The sequence below is a fragment of the Clarias gariepinus genome, chromosome 18, assembly GCF_024256425.1.
Source record: "Clarias gariepinus isolate MV-2021 ecotype Netherlands chromosome 18, CGAR_prim_01v2, whole genome shotgun sequence".
NCBI classification, from domain to species: Eukaryota; Metazoa; Chordata; class Actinopteri; order Siluriformes; family Clariidae; genus Clarias; species Clarias gariepinus.
In genome coordinates this window covers 22,098,384-22,113,512 of record NC_071117.1, presented here as the reverse complement: position 1 = coordinate 22,113,512, position 15,129 = coordinate 22,098,384, and the positions used below count along the sequence as shown (strand labels likewise).

The 15,129-nt window shown below is 38.0% G+C and overlaps 1 protein-coding gene across 3 annotated transcripts in view; it reads left to right on the top strand.

Moving 5' to 3' along the window:
• The window catches only part of dmd (dystrophin), a 201,531-nt gene that overhangs the window by 48,440 nt on the left and 137,962 nt on the right, over positions 1-15,129 (top strand). For all 3 annotated transcript variants that reach the window (XR_008355731.1, XM_053477075.1, XM_053477074.1), the window contains exons 18-20: positions 2,565-2,688; positions 2,841-2,928; positions 5,447-5,688. Coding sequence is in view for 2 of the 3 variants with exons in the window: in XM_053477075.1 (XP_053333050.1) it covers positions 2,565-2,688; positions 2,841-2,928; positions 5,447-5,688 (454 nt within the window). In the remaining variant the exon portion in view is untranslated. The remainder of the gene's footprint in view (positions 1-2,564; positions 2,689-2,840; positions 2,929-5,446; positions 5,689-15,129) is intronic.

Here is a 15,129-nt window from a genome sequence, read left to right as displayed (position 1 = left end):
CAGACCCAGTCTTAACATGATGAACCCTGAGTGCAATTCTATGCAGCTAGCAGGCGGTTGAGCTATACTACAAGAAATGAGAACAGCACCTTCCCGAGTGGGATGGACACCGTCCAGCCCTAACAGGCCAGTTTTGCCCTCAAAGGTGCCCAAGTCAATTGTCTATGAAGCCCACAATATTTTCCGAGCACCACATGTACATCCAGCGGTTCAGTGACCATAACCTGCTGTAAGTTACGTTGCTAGGTGTCATTGGGATGGGACCAGAGCATATTACGTCATCGGACATCGCCTTTGCTAGTTTAAACACCTCTGTAAAGTTACTTTTACTAACCTCTGACTGACGAAGGTGTATATCATTAGTTCAGGCGTGTACCACTATCTTTGAGAACCGATGCTGTCCAAGAGCCCTAAGATTACCTGCTATGTCCAGTGCCCTGGCTCCCAGGATACATCTAACCACTGCCGCTGGTGCCCCTAAAGGCCTTTGCTCTGAAAACTATCAGTTCTTCATGGATTCCACAGGATGCTGGAATGATTCTTTTTGAGATTCTGGTTGACATGATTGCCTCAGGCAGTTGCTGCAGACTTTTAAAGTGGATTTTTATTCTGTAAATATCATGTTTTATCACATCCCAATTATTTTGTATTGAAGTCAGATCTAGTAACTGGGAAGGCTAGAACATTGAATTTATCATGTTCATGAAACCAGTTTGAGAGGACTTTTGATGTGTCACAGAAGGCTTTACGACATTTGGTAAACAACTTACATTATTTAACCTTATTATACCTCAGAGAAGTTGACGGTAAAGGGCCTTGCTCAAGGGCTCGACAGTGGCAACTTGGTGGTAGTGGTGGGGTTTGAACCTGGAATCTTCAGACACACCTACAATATTTTTCATTGCTGTTCCGAATGTAAGAGTGTTTTCTTTCAGCTCTGTGTTGCTGAAAGGCTACTGGCAAGTTTTTAATCTAAAGACCATTACATTTCCTTTTTATTAGTTGTTTTGAGTGATGTTCCTAATGATTGGATCTTCTGGTGCCTAAATAAATGCTTTAGTGGGAGGCAATTGGGCAGTGAGACATGATCTAGTAATGTTCCAGTTCTACTTGTGATTCGGACTGCCTCATTTAAAAATAACTGCAGCTTGTTTATTCAACTTTAGAAAGCAAAGTACTGTATTGCAGTATTCCAACCTAAAGGTGACAAAAGGAAAACCTAGGTTTTCTGCATTTTATAGTGACATATAGTTCATATATTTATTTTATATCTTTATGAAATAAAAGAAGGCTGTCCTAGTTATAATTATCCCTTTGAATTCAGTTACATTTAATTTGTATACCACTTTAAACAATGTACTTTCTTACCAAGTAGGTGTACAGAAATCCTGTTTTACCTGTAGACAGTCTGTGGTGTGATGTGTGATGTAGCACAGCTGTGCCTCAATTTTAAATGACTTGATGGTAAATGTTTTTGAAAGGATCTGCTTGGACTAATTTCCTTTGAAGGGAAAATGCAACCAGCAAAATAACATTTCATAAAATTGTGAGTCATTCTTTAGAGAGAATAGGTTGGATTTGGGATATATTACATGCTAATGGGTGTCGCCTGAGATGGGAAGCAGGACACACTGCAGGTCCACGAGGTTGGCAGTTGTGGCTCTACAGTACAACCTAAATTGCTTGTGTGTCAGCCTAAGTGTTGTGTTAAAAGAGATTACAGACTTTGTCATGTCGGGTATCAGATTCATTTGTTCTACCTCCAGCTTTCAGTCTTGCCTTTTTCACCAGTTATTGTCAGACATGTCAGTTCAATATAATGATTTGCTTATTCACAATAACATTAGGTGGCTCTGCCAAGGAAATGCACTGAAACGATTTTATAAACAATGAGAGGAGATTCTGGTGTCTCACTGTTATTCAAAGTAGAAAAAGCCTATATTTTTCTGTCTTTAATCGAAAACGGTTCATCTTTCTCTGCTGTTTGCTTTTTGAGTGACACCTCCCATTATTTAACCCAAAAAAAAGCAAGCTCAATGTACAGTGGAGAAAAACAACTTGTGGAGACACTTCGAGCTTTTCAAAAAGCACTCACACTTTATTTCTGCTGATGTATGTTTAGGCAATAAGATCCACTTTCCCACACTGCACACATTAGAGTCACCAATGAACAAGGGGATGACTGGACTTAATTATCTAATGCCATATGTGTTAATTCATAGTTTAGTAAAAAAAAATCTAGTATTGTTCTTAAATGTACTGTAGAAAGTAAATTCTTACTTTTTACTGGTACTGTATTTTGATACAACAATGATACAAAATACAATTGATTAACTTTTATATTGTTGATATACTTTACTTTCTCTGTAGCTCTTAATGTGATTGTTTTGCACTCTCTTCATTTGGGATTTTTATCATGACCTGGCCGACATTTCAACCCAAATGAAAAGCCTTGCTTTACAGTATTCATCACATCTTGGTTCTGTGAGCACCAATAATTACGCACAAGACACAAAGTCAGCATTTTTGTTTTAACAATCCTGATCAGTAATTTGTCTTTTCAGGTTTGATGTAGATTTTACAGAGATTCACAGTTTTATGACCCGCTCAGAAGCCACCTTGCAGAGTCCTGAATTCTCAATTTCACGCAAAGAGGGCAGTGTTGCAGACCTCTATGAGAAAGTCTTGGTGAGATCAGACAGCATGATACACATGTCATTGAATGAACATTTAACTGAATGCCTTTTCCTAAACTGTTGTTTATGTTTAACTGTTGTTTTTAGTTTTAAAAACATATTATATTGATCAATGTGTTTGTTTCTCTTTTAAATATCTTGTAGGCAATTGATAAAGAAAAACCAGAGAGGTTTAGAAAGTTACAAGAAGCTACACGGTCAGCTCAGGCCCTAGTAGATCAGCTCACAAGTGGTAAACACATTCATTTTTATTTAAAATTTTTTCTTTTTTTTAAATCATTTGGTGTCATAAAATTGTATTGATTAACCCATGAAGCTACTGTAAAACGGTGTGAAACTATTAAAATAAAGTAAAAGCTTGTTTTTGAGCACATTTAGTGTTAGTTTACATTTAGAGGAGTCCATTCTTTATACCCTCTGAAAATGGTTTTGTTTGCAAGTTGTTAAGACCTACCCCAGTGTTCTTTAATAGGCTGTGTATTATTCAGTAATACAGTATATTCACCAGTTGCATCTTTCAGCTTTAGGAGTTCATCACAGCTTACAATTTAAAGAGTTGTACTGTATCAGTGTCATGCACATCATCAGCAGATTTGTCAAAAAAGACTGTAAACAAGGAAAAGCGGTAAAGTGCTGTAAAATATAGTAGATATATGAAAAGTACACACACCTGTTAAACATGCAAAAATTTTGATGTAAGAAATTGAATCAATATAGGACTAATATTTTTCAACCCCCCCCCCCCCCCAAAAAAAAAATATATATATACACAGGATATATATATATATAAACTAATAAAAATGTTTATGGGAAAAAATTATAATTTGCTCATAATTATTATGTACATCTTGTTTTAGCAATTTTGTTTCACACTTTCTTTTTAAAAATGCTCTATTTTTCGATGTACTGTATTACGGTCTGATGGGAATTTTTACATTAGACTCATGGGATTTGACATAACTCAAGGGATTGGGAATAAAGCTGCGTAGCCTTAAGAAAACCACTTGTCAGTGAGACTAATTGGGAAAAAAACTTCAGTTTGCTGAAAAGCATAAAGAATGTATGGTTAAGCATTGGATATATGCCATGGGGTCTGAAAAACTGTTTAATAATGATGAGTGTGTCAAGGTAAGAGAAGAGAGGCAGATACAATAATGCGCCCATCAGGCCTAGTGTCTACTGTATAAGCCTGTGGGGGCAGTGTTATGATCTTCTGTTGATCAGGTCTAGGTTCAGCAATGTTATATGCAAAAAATAAGGTCAGCTGTCTACCTGAATATATTAAATGACCAGGTTTTCCATCAATGTATTTTTTTATGCCCTGATGACATGGCCATATTCGAAGAGAAGATGCCAGGATCCATTAGACATTGTGAAAAAGTGGTTTAGGGAGCATGAGACATCACTTTCACATATGGATTGGCCATCACATTTTTGAGACGTGCTAGAGAAGACCACACTGTGGCCCGACTCTCCCTTCATTAAAGAAAAATCTTTAAGAGAAATTCATGTGAATTTGTACAGAAATAAATGTTGTGATATACCAATAACCTTAACAACCACATCGAAAAGGTGCCATGATCAAAGCAAAACTAACTAAATACTAGTGTGTGTGAAGTTGGTGTACCCTCTTATAATTCTTAAAAACAATAAAAATCATTTGATCATAGCAGGTCTTCGTATTAAGAAAATACAACCTCAGACGAATAACAAAATATACCATTTTAAGACAAAACTTAATCGAACTTTTTTTGCACTTTCCCAAAAAACATTTGGGCAATACTTTGTCAGTCCCTTACATTGTCTAATGTCTAGGATAAACGTCTAGGTTGATGATTAGCAGCACCTGACTGCAACTTTCCCTCTTAATTGCTGTGGAAGCAGTAAGGGGATATGGAGTATTGTCCATTGTTTTTTTTATTTGAACTCCACTCTACAATAAGATAATTTTTATTATGTTTTTAATTAAAATAGAAAGTTTTTACACATGACTGTATATAGAATTTGATATTTTGGGTACACATATGATCAAGTGATTAATGTGGTGCCGTGTTATCCTAGTGTACTTAAACACTGATTTTAGTGTGGGCATTACATGGGGAGTGCAGATATTCCTGCTTGTAAGCCCAGGGTTTCTCAAGGCATTTTAAGTTTAAACATTATAAAAATAATGCTTTTACTGACATATATTAACTTTATAACCATAATCTAAAAAAAACAAATATCAGGCTCATTAATTAATTTTATAAAACAGTGTTCTGCCTATACATGTATGCTAAAAAAAGGGACAAATAAGGTCCAAGTTGACTTTATTGATTAGAGATTGGAGAGTTTTTATTGTTATTCCATCCATAAACTGTACATGACCAACCAAATTTATTTACATACCTATTTGTATTAAACTCTTGTTAAATCAGTCAATTAAATAGGCACAAAAGTAAATTTACCTTTAGTTTTTAGTGGATTGGTAGTTCCACAACTGCAGTGACCTTCAAACCCTATTTTGCGAGCATTTCAGCTAGGCTTCAGAATTTATGTCGAAGAAAAGATTAATTTAACACCAAAATATAGAGATTTCTGTAACTTGATAACTTGTAATGATATTTGACTAAACCTTAAATCCTAGTCTTTGGAATGGACACCAGCTGAAGTTGGTTTCAGGAAAAAGCATCCAGGAAGAATTCTTTGTAAACAAAATATTCTTTGAATTCTGTATGCCCAATTAAATAATGAATATTTTTCCTTTATAGATGGCCAAAACTCTGATGATATTCAGCAAGCTGCTCAGCAGTTACATGCCCGGTGGGTTGAGTTTTGTTCTCTGCTGGCCGAGAGGCTAGCATGGCTGGCCTACCAGACTAAACTACTGGCTTTCTACAATCTCTTTCACAACTTGGAGCAAATAGTATCAAATTCAGAGAACTGGCTAAAAATTCAGCAGCCTCCAGCCTGTGAGCCAGAGCTACTGAGGATCCAACTTGAGCGCTGCAGGGTAACCAACTAAGTTTTCACTGTGCATGGGGCTCTGTACCTCTTTAGATGTGTCTTTCAATGTCTGTCTGTTTTGTGTCCATATGCAGGACTGTCTATTCCTGTGTATTTCCAGGTAATGCCCTTTACCCACTGCATGTGCTAAACTGTGTGCGTTGCTAATAGAAAACAAATAAAAACTTAATGGCTTCAGAAAATTAAAATAAATACCCTCCTTATTTAACTAGAGACAAGGTAATTCACTCTCTTTTCTAATCGCCCTTAACAAGAGAAAAGAAAGTTAATTTACTATAGAAGGGAAACATATTTGAACAAGAATTAGCAAGAACACGAAGATAGTTCATATGCCAACACTGCATAACATTTTTTGCTAAACATTTTTGTCATAGCATAAAAATGAAACTACTGAATATGGGCATCTTTTATTCATTACATTTTTCAAAATTGTATTATAAAACTTAAAAAAAAAAATGTATTTGTATAGTCAAATCAAGTAAGAAGGTTTTTTTCAAATTCAAACAAATGAAAACATTTTGTGCTTTTTTAAAATAGTTTCTTACTCATGTGATCTCTTTGTAAAAAGGGCTTTATTATGTAATAGATTCAATTATTTTTTCTTTAAGAGCTTGATTTTTAGGTCATATGACAAATATCATAGGAGAATTAGTCTAAAACTTTGACATATGCAAACAAGAAAAGTGACTATAATAAAAACTAGAAGAACTTATCTTAACTTATGTTAACTTATAAACTATTTATAGTTATAAGTTACGGTTGTAAAGTCTTTTACTCACCGATATGGCTGGGCTTCAAGCAAGATGTGTCCCTCCGTGTGATAATCCTATCTCGGAGGGCGATCTCCACACTTACTGTTTCGAGTGTTTGGGGGAAAGTCACGCTCTCCTCGGGCTTCAAGGAGTCTGAGCACTGTGACCTCCTCCTGATCAAAGTGTTTCGCGCACAGCTCACCTTTTTTAAAGAGAAGCTGTGAGCCGCGGCGCATTCCTGGGGTTCTCGCATGGATCTGGCAGACGTGCACGAGACTGATTCTCCCCTCCTTTCTCTCACGCTCTCGCCAGATCGGGAAATTCCTCGCTTTGAGGCTGCAGCCAAAGACACTAGTAATGCTAATGCTTGTGGCGCTAACGGCTGAAGACAGGAAGACACTGCCAGCACCGGAAACGCGCTCATCATCATCAAGCATGACGTGAGGAGAGCCTTCAAGAGACTGAACACCAGGAAAGCAGCAGGTCCAGACAGCATCTTAGGTCGTATTCTTAGAGCCTGCGCAGACCAGCTAGCACCTGTGTTCATAGAGATATTTAACATCTCTTCATCTCAGTCGGTGATTTCCACATGCTTCAAAGAATCCATCATTGTTCCTGTCCCGAAGAAACCTCATCATGCTTCTCTTAATTATTATCACCCTGTAGCCCTCACCTCAGTAGTGATGAAGTGCTTTGAGCACCTGGTCACTGGACCCACTACAGTTTGCATACCGCCCGAACTGTTCCACAGACGATGCAATCTCTCATCTCCTCCACACATCGCTCACTCACCTGCACACTAGGAAAGGGAATTATGGTAAAATGCTCTTCATCAACTACAGCTCTGCATTTAATACCATAATTCCCTCCACCCTCACCACCAAGCTGGAGCACCTGGGACTCAGCTCATCAATGTGTCAGTGGATCTCCAATTTTTTGACTGGCAGACCACAGGCAGTAAGGATGGGCGGACATGTCTCAGCCTCACTCACTCTCAGCACTGGAGCCCCCCAGGGTTGTGTTCTGAGCCCCCTGCTGTACTCTTTGTACACCCATAACTGCGTGGCCACTACCAACTCCACCGCCATCATCTAGTTTGCTGACGACACTGTCGAGGTGGGCCTGATCACCAACAATGATGAGTCGGCCTACCTAGAGGAGATTGGAAATCTGGAGAACTGGTGCCAAAGGAACAATCTCCTCCTTAACGTCAGCAAGACAAAGGAGCTGATAGTGGACTTTAGTACAAAGCAGTAGAGGAACGACCAGACCCCTATCATCAACGTGAGCCCAATGGAGAGAGTGGACAGCTTCCGATACCTCTGTGTTCACATCACGCAAGACCTGTCATGGTCCTGTCACATTAACACCGTGGTAAAAAAGGCCAGACAGCGTCTCTACCACCTTAGACGCTTGAGAGACTTCAGACTGCCCTTTAAGGTGCTCAGGAATTTCTACTCCAGCACCATAGAGAGCATCCTGACGGGAAACATCACAACCTGGTTTAGAAACAGCACCATGCAGGACAGACGAGCTCTACAGAGGGTGGTGCGATCAGCTGAGCGCATCATCCGCACCGAGCTCCCTGACCTGCACTCGATCTACAGCAAGCGGTGCTGGACCAAAGCCAGGAAGATTGTGAAGGACCTCAGCCATCCCAACAATGGACTGTTCTCTCTGTTGTGGTCTCTGAAGCGATTCCGCTCCCTGAAGGCCAATGCAAAGAGAACGAGGAGGAGCTTCTTCCTGCAGGCGATAAGATCTCTCAATTACACCACCACACAGGACTAATACCAGTGTAAGTATGTATCCAATGATGTAAACATTAAAGCACTTTTTGTAAGTCGCTCTGAATAAGAGCGCCTGCCAAATGCCTAAATGTAAATGTAATAACATCTTTTTAAACTCCCAACATTGACTGGACAATCATGGACACATTCATACACACATTTATATTTTTATTCTGGACCATTGCACAAGACACTTTAATAAGTCACTTTTTATGCATATTTGCACAACCATTACCACTTTAAAATTTTATATATATATACTTTTTTTTCTATATTTTGTAATATTTTTATTATGCCCTTATTTGTACAGTTTTTTTAACTAGTTACATTTATTTTCATTAGTATTTCTCTTTATCCATATTTATTTCTTACGTATAATTTTTTTTTTTTAAGGTCACTGGCGGTCGTATAAGCATTTTATTGCATATCGTACTGTGTATGACTGTGTACGTGACAAATAAAATTTAAATTTGAAATTTGAATTTGAAATGTTAGTTCTTCTGTCTTTTCCTGCCATGTTCCAGGATGCTGAACATCTAACACCCCCCCTGTGTAACTGAGCCGCCAGAACTTTTGCCCCTTTCGGAGAAACTGGCAGCGTGAAAGTTACTGCTAAGTATATCTCCTTGAGTACTAAGCACTGTAGAGAGAGACTACAGAATCCAGTTCTCACATCCCCCTCCGCGTTTCAACAGCGTGATCTCCACTTCTGTCAAACCGAAAAGGGCGCATCTGCTGACTCTGAAGTTACAGACGTTGCTGGAAAAAGGGGTCATAGAACATGTTCCCCTACCAGACGGAGAGTCAGGCTACTACAGTCGGTATTTCTTGGTTTCCAAGAAGAACGGGGGGCTGCGTTTAATTTTGCGGGCTGAACCGCTATCTAAAAAAATACAGGTTTAAAATGTTGACTGTCAAAGTGGTTGTTTCCCAAATCCAATCAAGGGATTGGTTTGTGACAATCGATCTGAAGCGCATATTTTTACATAGAAATACTGCCACAACACAGGAAGTTCCTGAGGTTAGAGGGCGAAGCTTACCAGTATAAGGTCCTTCCATTTGGTCCATCTGGTCAAGAGGCAGCACAATGTCCCCTTTACAACTCTCTGACTCCTCCAGCTTCCTTAGGTCTGGATGCTATGGCCCATACGTGGCCCAGATTACACCTTTATGCATTTCCCCCGATAGCTCTGCTCCCGGGAGTCCTGGCGAGGGTCCATCAACAGGGTCTTACTGCGCCTTTTACTGATAGCGCCCCGTTGGCTGACCAGAGTGTGGTTCTCGGATCTAATATCTCTCCTTAACGGCTCGTCGTAGGCGATTCCAGTGAGGAGGGATCTTCTGTCTCAGGATCAGGGGACAATACATCATTCACGGCCCGAGCTCTGGAACCTTCAGGTCTTCCAGCCTGTGTCATCTAAACTATTTTAAGTGCTAGGGCTCCCTCCACTAGAAGAACTTATGCTCTCAAATGGAGTGTATTTGAAAGTTGGTGCATGGCAAAACATGTAGACCCAGTCCACTGTCGAATTGTTTCAGTGCTGGAGTTTTGTTTCTGCTCCTTGGCATTGTGTGCACACGCAACACAACCCTGGGGGTCCAGACACTTGCAGTGCGGTGGCGTTGGTATGCTTGTTTCCATAGCGTTTTCACGCAGCACCGAGTGAAGCTTTAGAAAGGGAACGTCACGGGTTACTTGGCTGTAACCCTGTTCCCTGAAAAAGCAGGAACAAGATGCTGCACTCCAATGCCGCACTGCTAGCGTGACTGGACATCCTTTCAGACATAATTAGTCTGAGGAATGCTTCTGGTTCACTCGTATTTATAACCTGCAGGTGCACTTCATCAGATAATGTCACATGACCGAGGTTAAATAAGCCAAAAATTTGGCGTATTTGATACACACAGGCTTCACAACTGGCAACACAAAAAGATGTTCCCATAGCGTTTTCACGCAAGATCTCATTCCTGCTTTTTCAGAGAACAGGTTTACAGCCAAGTAACTCGAGACATTCCCCAGTTACGCCCACATTCTTCAGGTATTCCCATAGTTTGTAAGAGAATGCTCTGACTGCTGTAGTCTTCATTATACAAGGTACCAATAAATAGTCTGAGATGTAAGAGGGCTATACTAATAATATTATATACATACATGAGCTTTAAATGAAATACTGGTATCAATAATCACACCAAGGCTGCACTTGATGACATAGAATGGTCAAACATAGTTACTATGTAATCAAAAAACTTACTTCCAGCTGCATACGGTCTACATGTATGTTGCACAACTTCTGTGTTATCAGCATCAACACTAGAAGCGCCGCGCCAGTGTCACCTACTTTTAACGCGATTCACCGGTCATTTGACCGCCTATTGTTTTGAATGGGAAGCTGTCGCTGACACATAATGATCGCTAGATGGCGCTTTCACCCAAAGTAAATAATTAAGCTACAAGATCAACTTGCACTTGGACAATGCGCCACTCATTCCCGCGTTGATAATCAGTGTTTTTTTTTTTTTCATATTCAAAGGAAGAGAAATAAACAGGGAAAAAAGAACTTATTTTATAACAAGAAAACTCATTAGTTCGTTCATTCTATTTAAAGCTTCTGAACAACTTTAATGTTTTTTTTGTGTGACAGTGCTTTAGATGGAGCAGGAGCAGCGAATTAGTTCTAAACTCGCTTTCGTGAAATTATCGCTAAAACAATGTAATGATCCCTCCTGAGGATATAAAGCTTTATTATTGCGTTCGAATAAATCAGATCTACCACAGCAGATAATAAACTATGTCATAACCGAAGCAAACACCACGATTATGCCTCGTTTCGTTCAGTGTTGCTAGGCAACGGTCCAGGCACTTTTTCGTTTACCTCTGAGAAAAAAAGCTGTATTTTGTTTGTTTGTTTATATTTAGAATTTTTATAACAGTACAAGAAAATAACAGTTTGGTCTGTGCAGTTATTGCCCTTCAAGAGGTTGTGCGCGCACAGTCCACTACATAGCAAAAATATGTTAGTATATTATGACTGAAATAAAGCGGCTCACATCGGCGCGTGTTTTGCACAGCGCCACAAAGACAGCGCTTATTTAACACATATAAACTTGTGTATGTTGTATTACTAGGAAAGAGAAATCTCTTATAAATCTCTCATATCGACGCGCGCGTTCATCTGACTTTAGATCAAAACTTGGCAAAGTGAAAGAGCGCACGCGCATCGCGGGTTCACACAAACATTTTACATTCACTAAAAGGTTTATTCACAACCACATTTCAGCCATTCACTCACATGCATTGTGCTGTATTGTTGGTACACACTTTCACTTTTCATCTCCTCTTTAATCAAAATGCTCCTGATATGAGCCGACAAGAGCAGCTTTGTTTCAGTCATAATATTCATCTATCATAAAGAGGGGCGACATATGCTTGCTGATTAAACACTGCATTTTTTAAAAGTGAAAGTGCGCGCGATGTGAGCAGCTTTAATTAATAATAATTAAATAATTATTTAATGCTGGACAGAAATTATTATTCTTTTGATTATTATTATCATGTTCCTTTGCTGTTTGTGTTCTGCATTGAATGATTATTTGAAACTGAAGCACTTTGTGCAGATTCATGCCACGAGTCATAGTAAGTAGATTAGAGTCGTAGAAAGATGTTGTTAAGCATTTAGTGTCCAATGTGCCTTACGTATTCCTTAACTTTATTAAGTTCATGCCTCCCATCTGGCTTTTATATACATATTTGTCAACAGCATAACAGTGAAAAATTATCCCATGCTCATGAATTATATTATTCAGAGTAACAATATATACTGTAGATACTGTAAAAAGCAAAAGATTTTTGGGATTTTGTTAAATACCAAACTTTAGCATGAATAGAAAAGTCACTATTTACTTTTACTTAAAACTAATAACAATCAGTCAAATAGGACATGAATCAGGAAAGGGATTTTTCTTTACCTTCTAAATTTTCTAATTCTAATAACACAAACAAAGAGACACAACCCTAATTAGAGGCCAATAGTTGATCATTTACCACTTTAATCTGTGCTGTCTCTGTGCAGTGTGAGGGCTAAATCTTTCATTTTATGAATGTTATTCATATGCAGATATGAAGATCACTGCTGTATTATAACTTTTTAAATGTCATTTGAAGAGGATCAAGAATGTCACTAGTTTTATAAGTGGGTCCTCCAATGCTTATTAACTCTTAATGAATCGAGAATGGACAAAGAGGCAACCTCTGATTATGAAGATGAGGCCAAGTGGCAAAATGTGCAATTCCTTAAATGACCACTGGCCCCAAAAGTGAGTTTAATCCCTTTACATGCACATGTTAAAAGTTAGGAATGCCCATGTTAAAATAGGAAATTTAGCTATTTAGCTACTTTACAACATTAATAGACATATAAGCAGCCTGGTATAAAAAAATGTTGGTCTTAATAGCTAAATTTCCTATTTATGACAACTGTTAAAATTATATTCAAACTTCCTTTAAAAGCCTCTAAATGTAAGTTACAGCATTAGCATGTATTAATATTTAAAATGTTGTACAGTTGTTGACATACAGTAGGATGATGTGTAAGGTATGAAAAAGTTTAATCAAATGCATCAGCATATACATGTAACTTAACATTAGCCACCATAGCATAGCTAAGCTAAAGCTCCATGCACTGTAAGCTTGTTAGCTTGTGCGTGGGAACTGAGTTAGGTAGCAGCACCCAGGTAACAACATCCAGGCTTCTTTTGTTCCACCCATATGTGTATTTATGGATTACCAGAGTTTACAGTAGGTGAGGTCAGCTCCTGCCACAGCTGAGCTTTAGAGCTGCTCTTTAGAAAAATTACTGTATAGGTGAGGTCACAGAAGATTTGTCAAGTTCTTTTTATACGGTCTTGAGAATAGTGGTTATATATGTCAGATTATAATTATAACTTGTGCCCTTTTCCACGTAGTGTTCCAGACGCTTCTTCTTAATTCTCAAAATCCATATTAATGACTCCAAAGAAAAGGTTTGAGAATAAATCTGCAAATTCACATATAAATTATGGTTGCAAAAAATAAGCAACACCTTTTTCTCTACCAGGATGATTTACGTAACTGTATCCCAGAGGACTAGCTTTATTTAATTATACATATTAATTCAGTTCAATCTTTGTTTCTGTAAAACTAAACTTCTGACATAAACAATAATGGCTTTGGATATAAAAAATAAAAATTTATAATCCTAGCTCCAGATCAGCAGTCCTGCTACATTTTTTGTTAGCTTGGGGATCAGACACAGTTCAATTTGGTGGAACTTGAGCGATGACACAATGTAGACAGCAGATGCTCAGGTTCACCTGTATGTCTGCTTCCTGGTCTTTTGCTATTACTGGTCCTGTTCTAAGATTATGAGCTATGCTGCAAGAAATGAGAGCAGCACTATCCTAAATGGGTGAGATAGCATCCTTGCATAAAAAATAGTTCAAGTTCAAGTAGGCTTTATTGTCACTTCAACCATATACAGTTAGTACACAGTAAAACGAAACAACGTTCCTTCAGGACCAAGGTGCTACATGCAACATAAACTTACAACATAAATTGACAGAGAAGCTAAACTAGCTAACTAAGAGGCCTAGTTAGCTGGCTGGCAGAGACAAGATAGATAGTCCTAACATAAATTACAACATAAATTAACAAAAACTTATTAAAACTAACCAACTAAGGAAGACTATCTACAGGTTTTACAGACAACAGACAACATAAAGTGCAGGTGCAAATGTGCAAACAAGCAACAACAAAGTGACAAAGTGACAATGCGACAATGACATATCAGAACATAAAATATGGTGTTGAGGTAGTAAACATAGCAGCAAGAATTAAGGAATTAGCGCAAAAAGTAATGAATATTGTGCAAAAAAGAGAAACAGTGGAGCATTTACAGATTTGTACTACCTGAATGTACTGAATGACAAGGTTATTCCACAATTAGACTAGAGTGTTTCTGGAAGCATTTTGAATAATTTTCACAGATGAATTTGCCACCAAATAGTCCTGATTCAACCCTACTGAAAGTCTGTTACTGTATGTATGTTTCCAGTGAAATGATGTTTAATAATTTCACTTTGTAAAGCTCCTGTACCTTCAACATTTTACTTCTTGTTGGAATCATTCCTATTAATGGCAGTTTATTTTTTAAATAATGAAACTAAGCACAGAAAAGTTAAATATTTCAATCTAATTTTAAGCATCTTTTTTGATCCATGTAAATACACACTTTTTTTTTCACACTTAGAATAGTAAGTCAACTTGAGATCCTCAGCATCTCATTCTGCCCCTCTTTCACAGTACTTGGTATCCTCTCAGCTCATCATATTATAACAGCTATAACATTTTAATGTCAAATTTTAATGTCAAAAATGAAAAAAGAATTGCCAAAAATATCAACTTACTAATCTAAAAGTAATAAAAGAACAATAGTAGTCACACTACATGGTTAACCTGTTAAACAAACCTTCATTATTAGAACTCAACTCACATCAACCCTTCCTGCATAACTGGAGCTTAGATGTCCTTCTAAATAGCAAATACTTTATGGTCCTTAATTTATTGAGTATTGTGTAAAACAAGATAAATGTTCAATTAATTGATATATATTCTGCTTAACCTTTTGTCTTGGTTTTGTTATGTCAGATTTTAATGATAACTTATGCCCTTTCCTACGTAGTTTTCCAGGCGTAACTGTGTGTAAATTATTTTTAAAAAAGCTTGTTAAAAGGTGTGATACAAACTGGGACATACTGTCAGGGGTCAGGGGTAGTCAGTAGTTAAGGTGTTGGACTATGGACTATGCATCAGGAGATCACAGGTTCAAACCCCAGCACAACTACAACTAT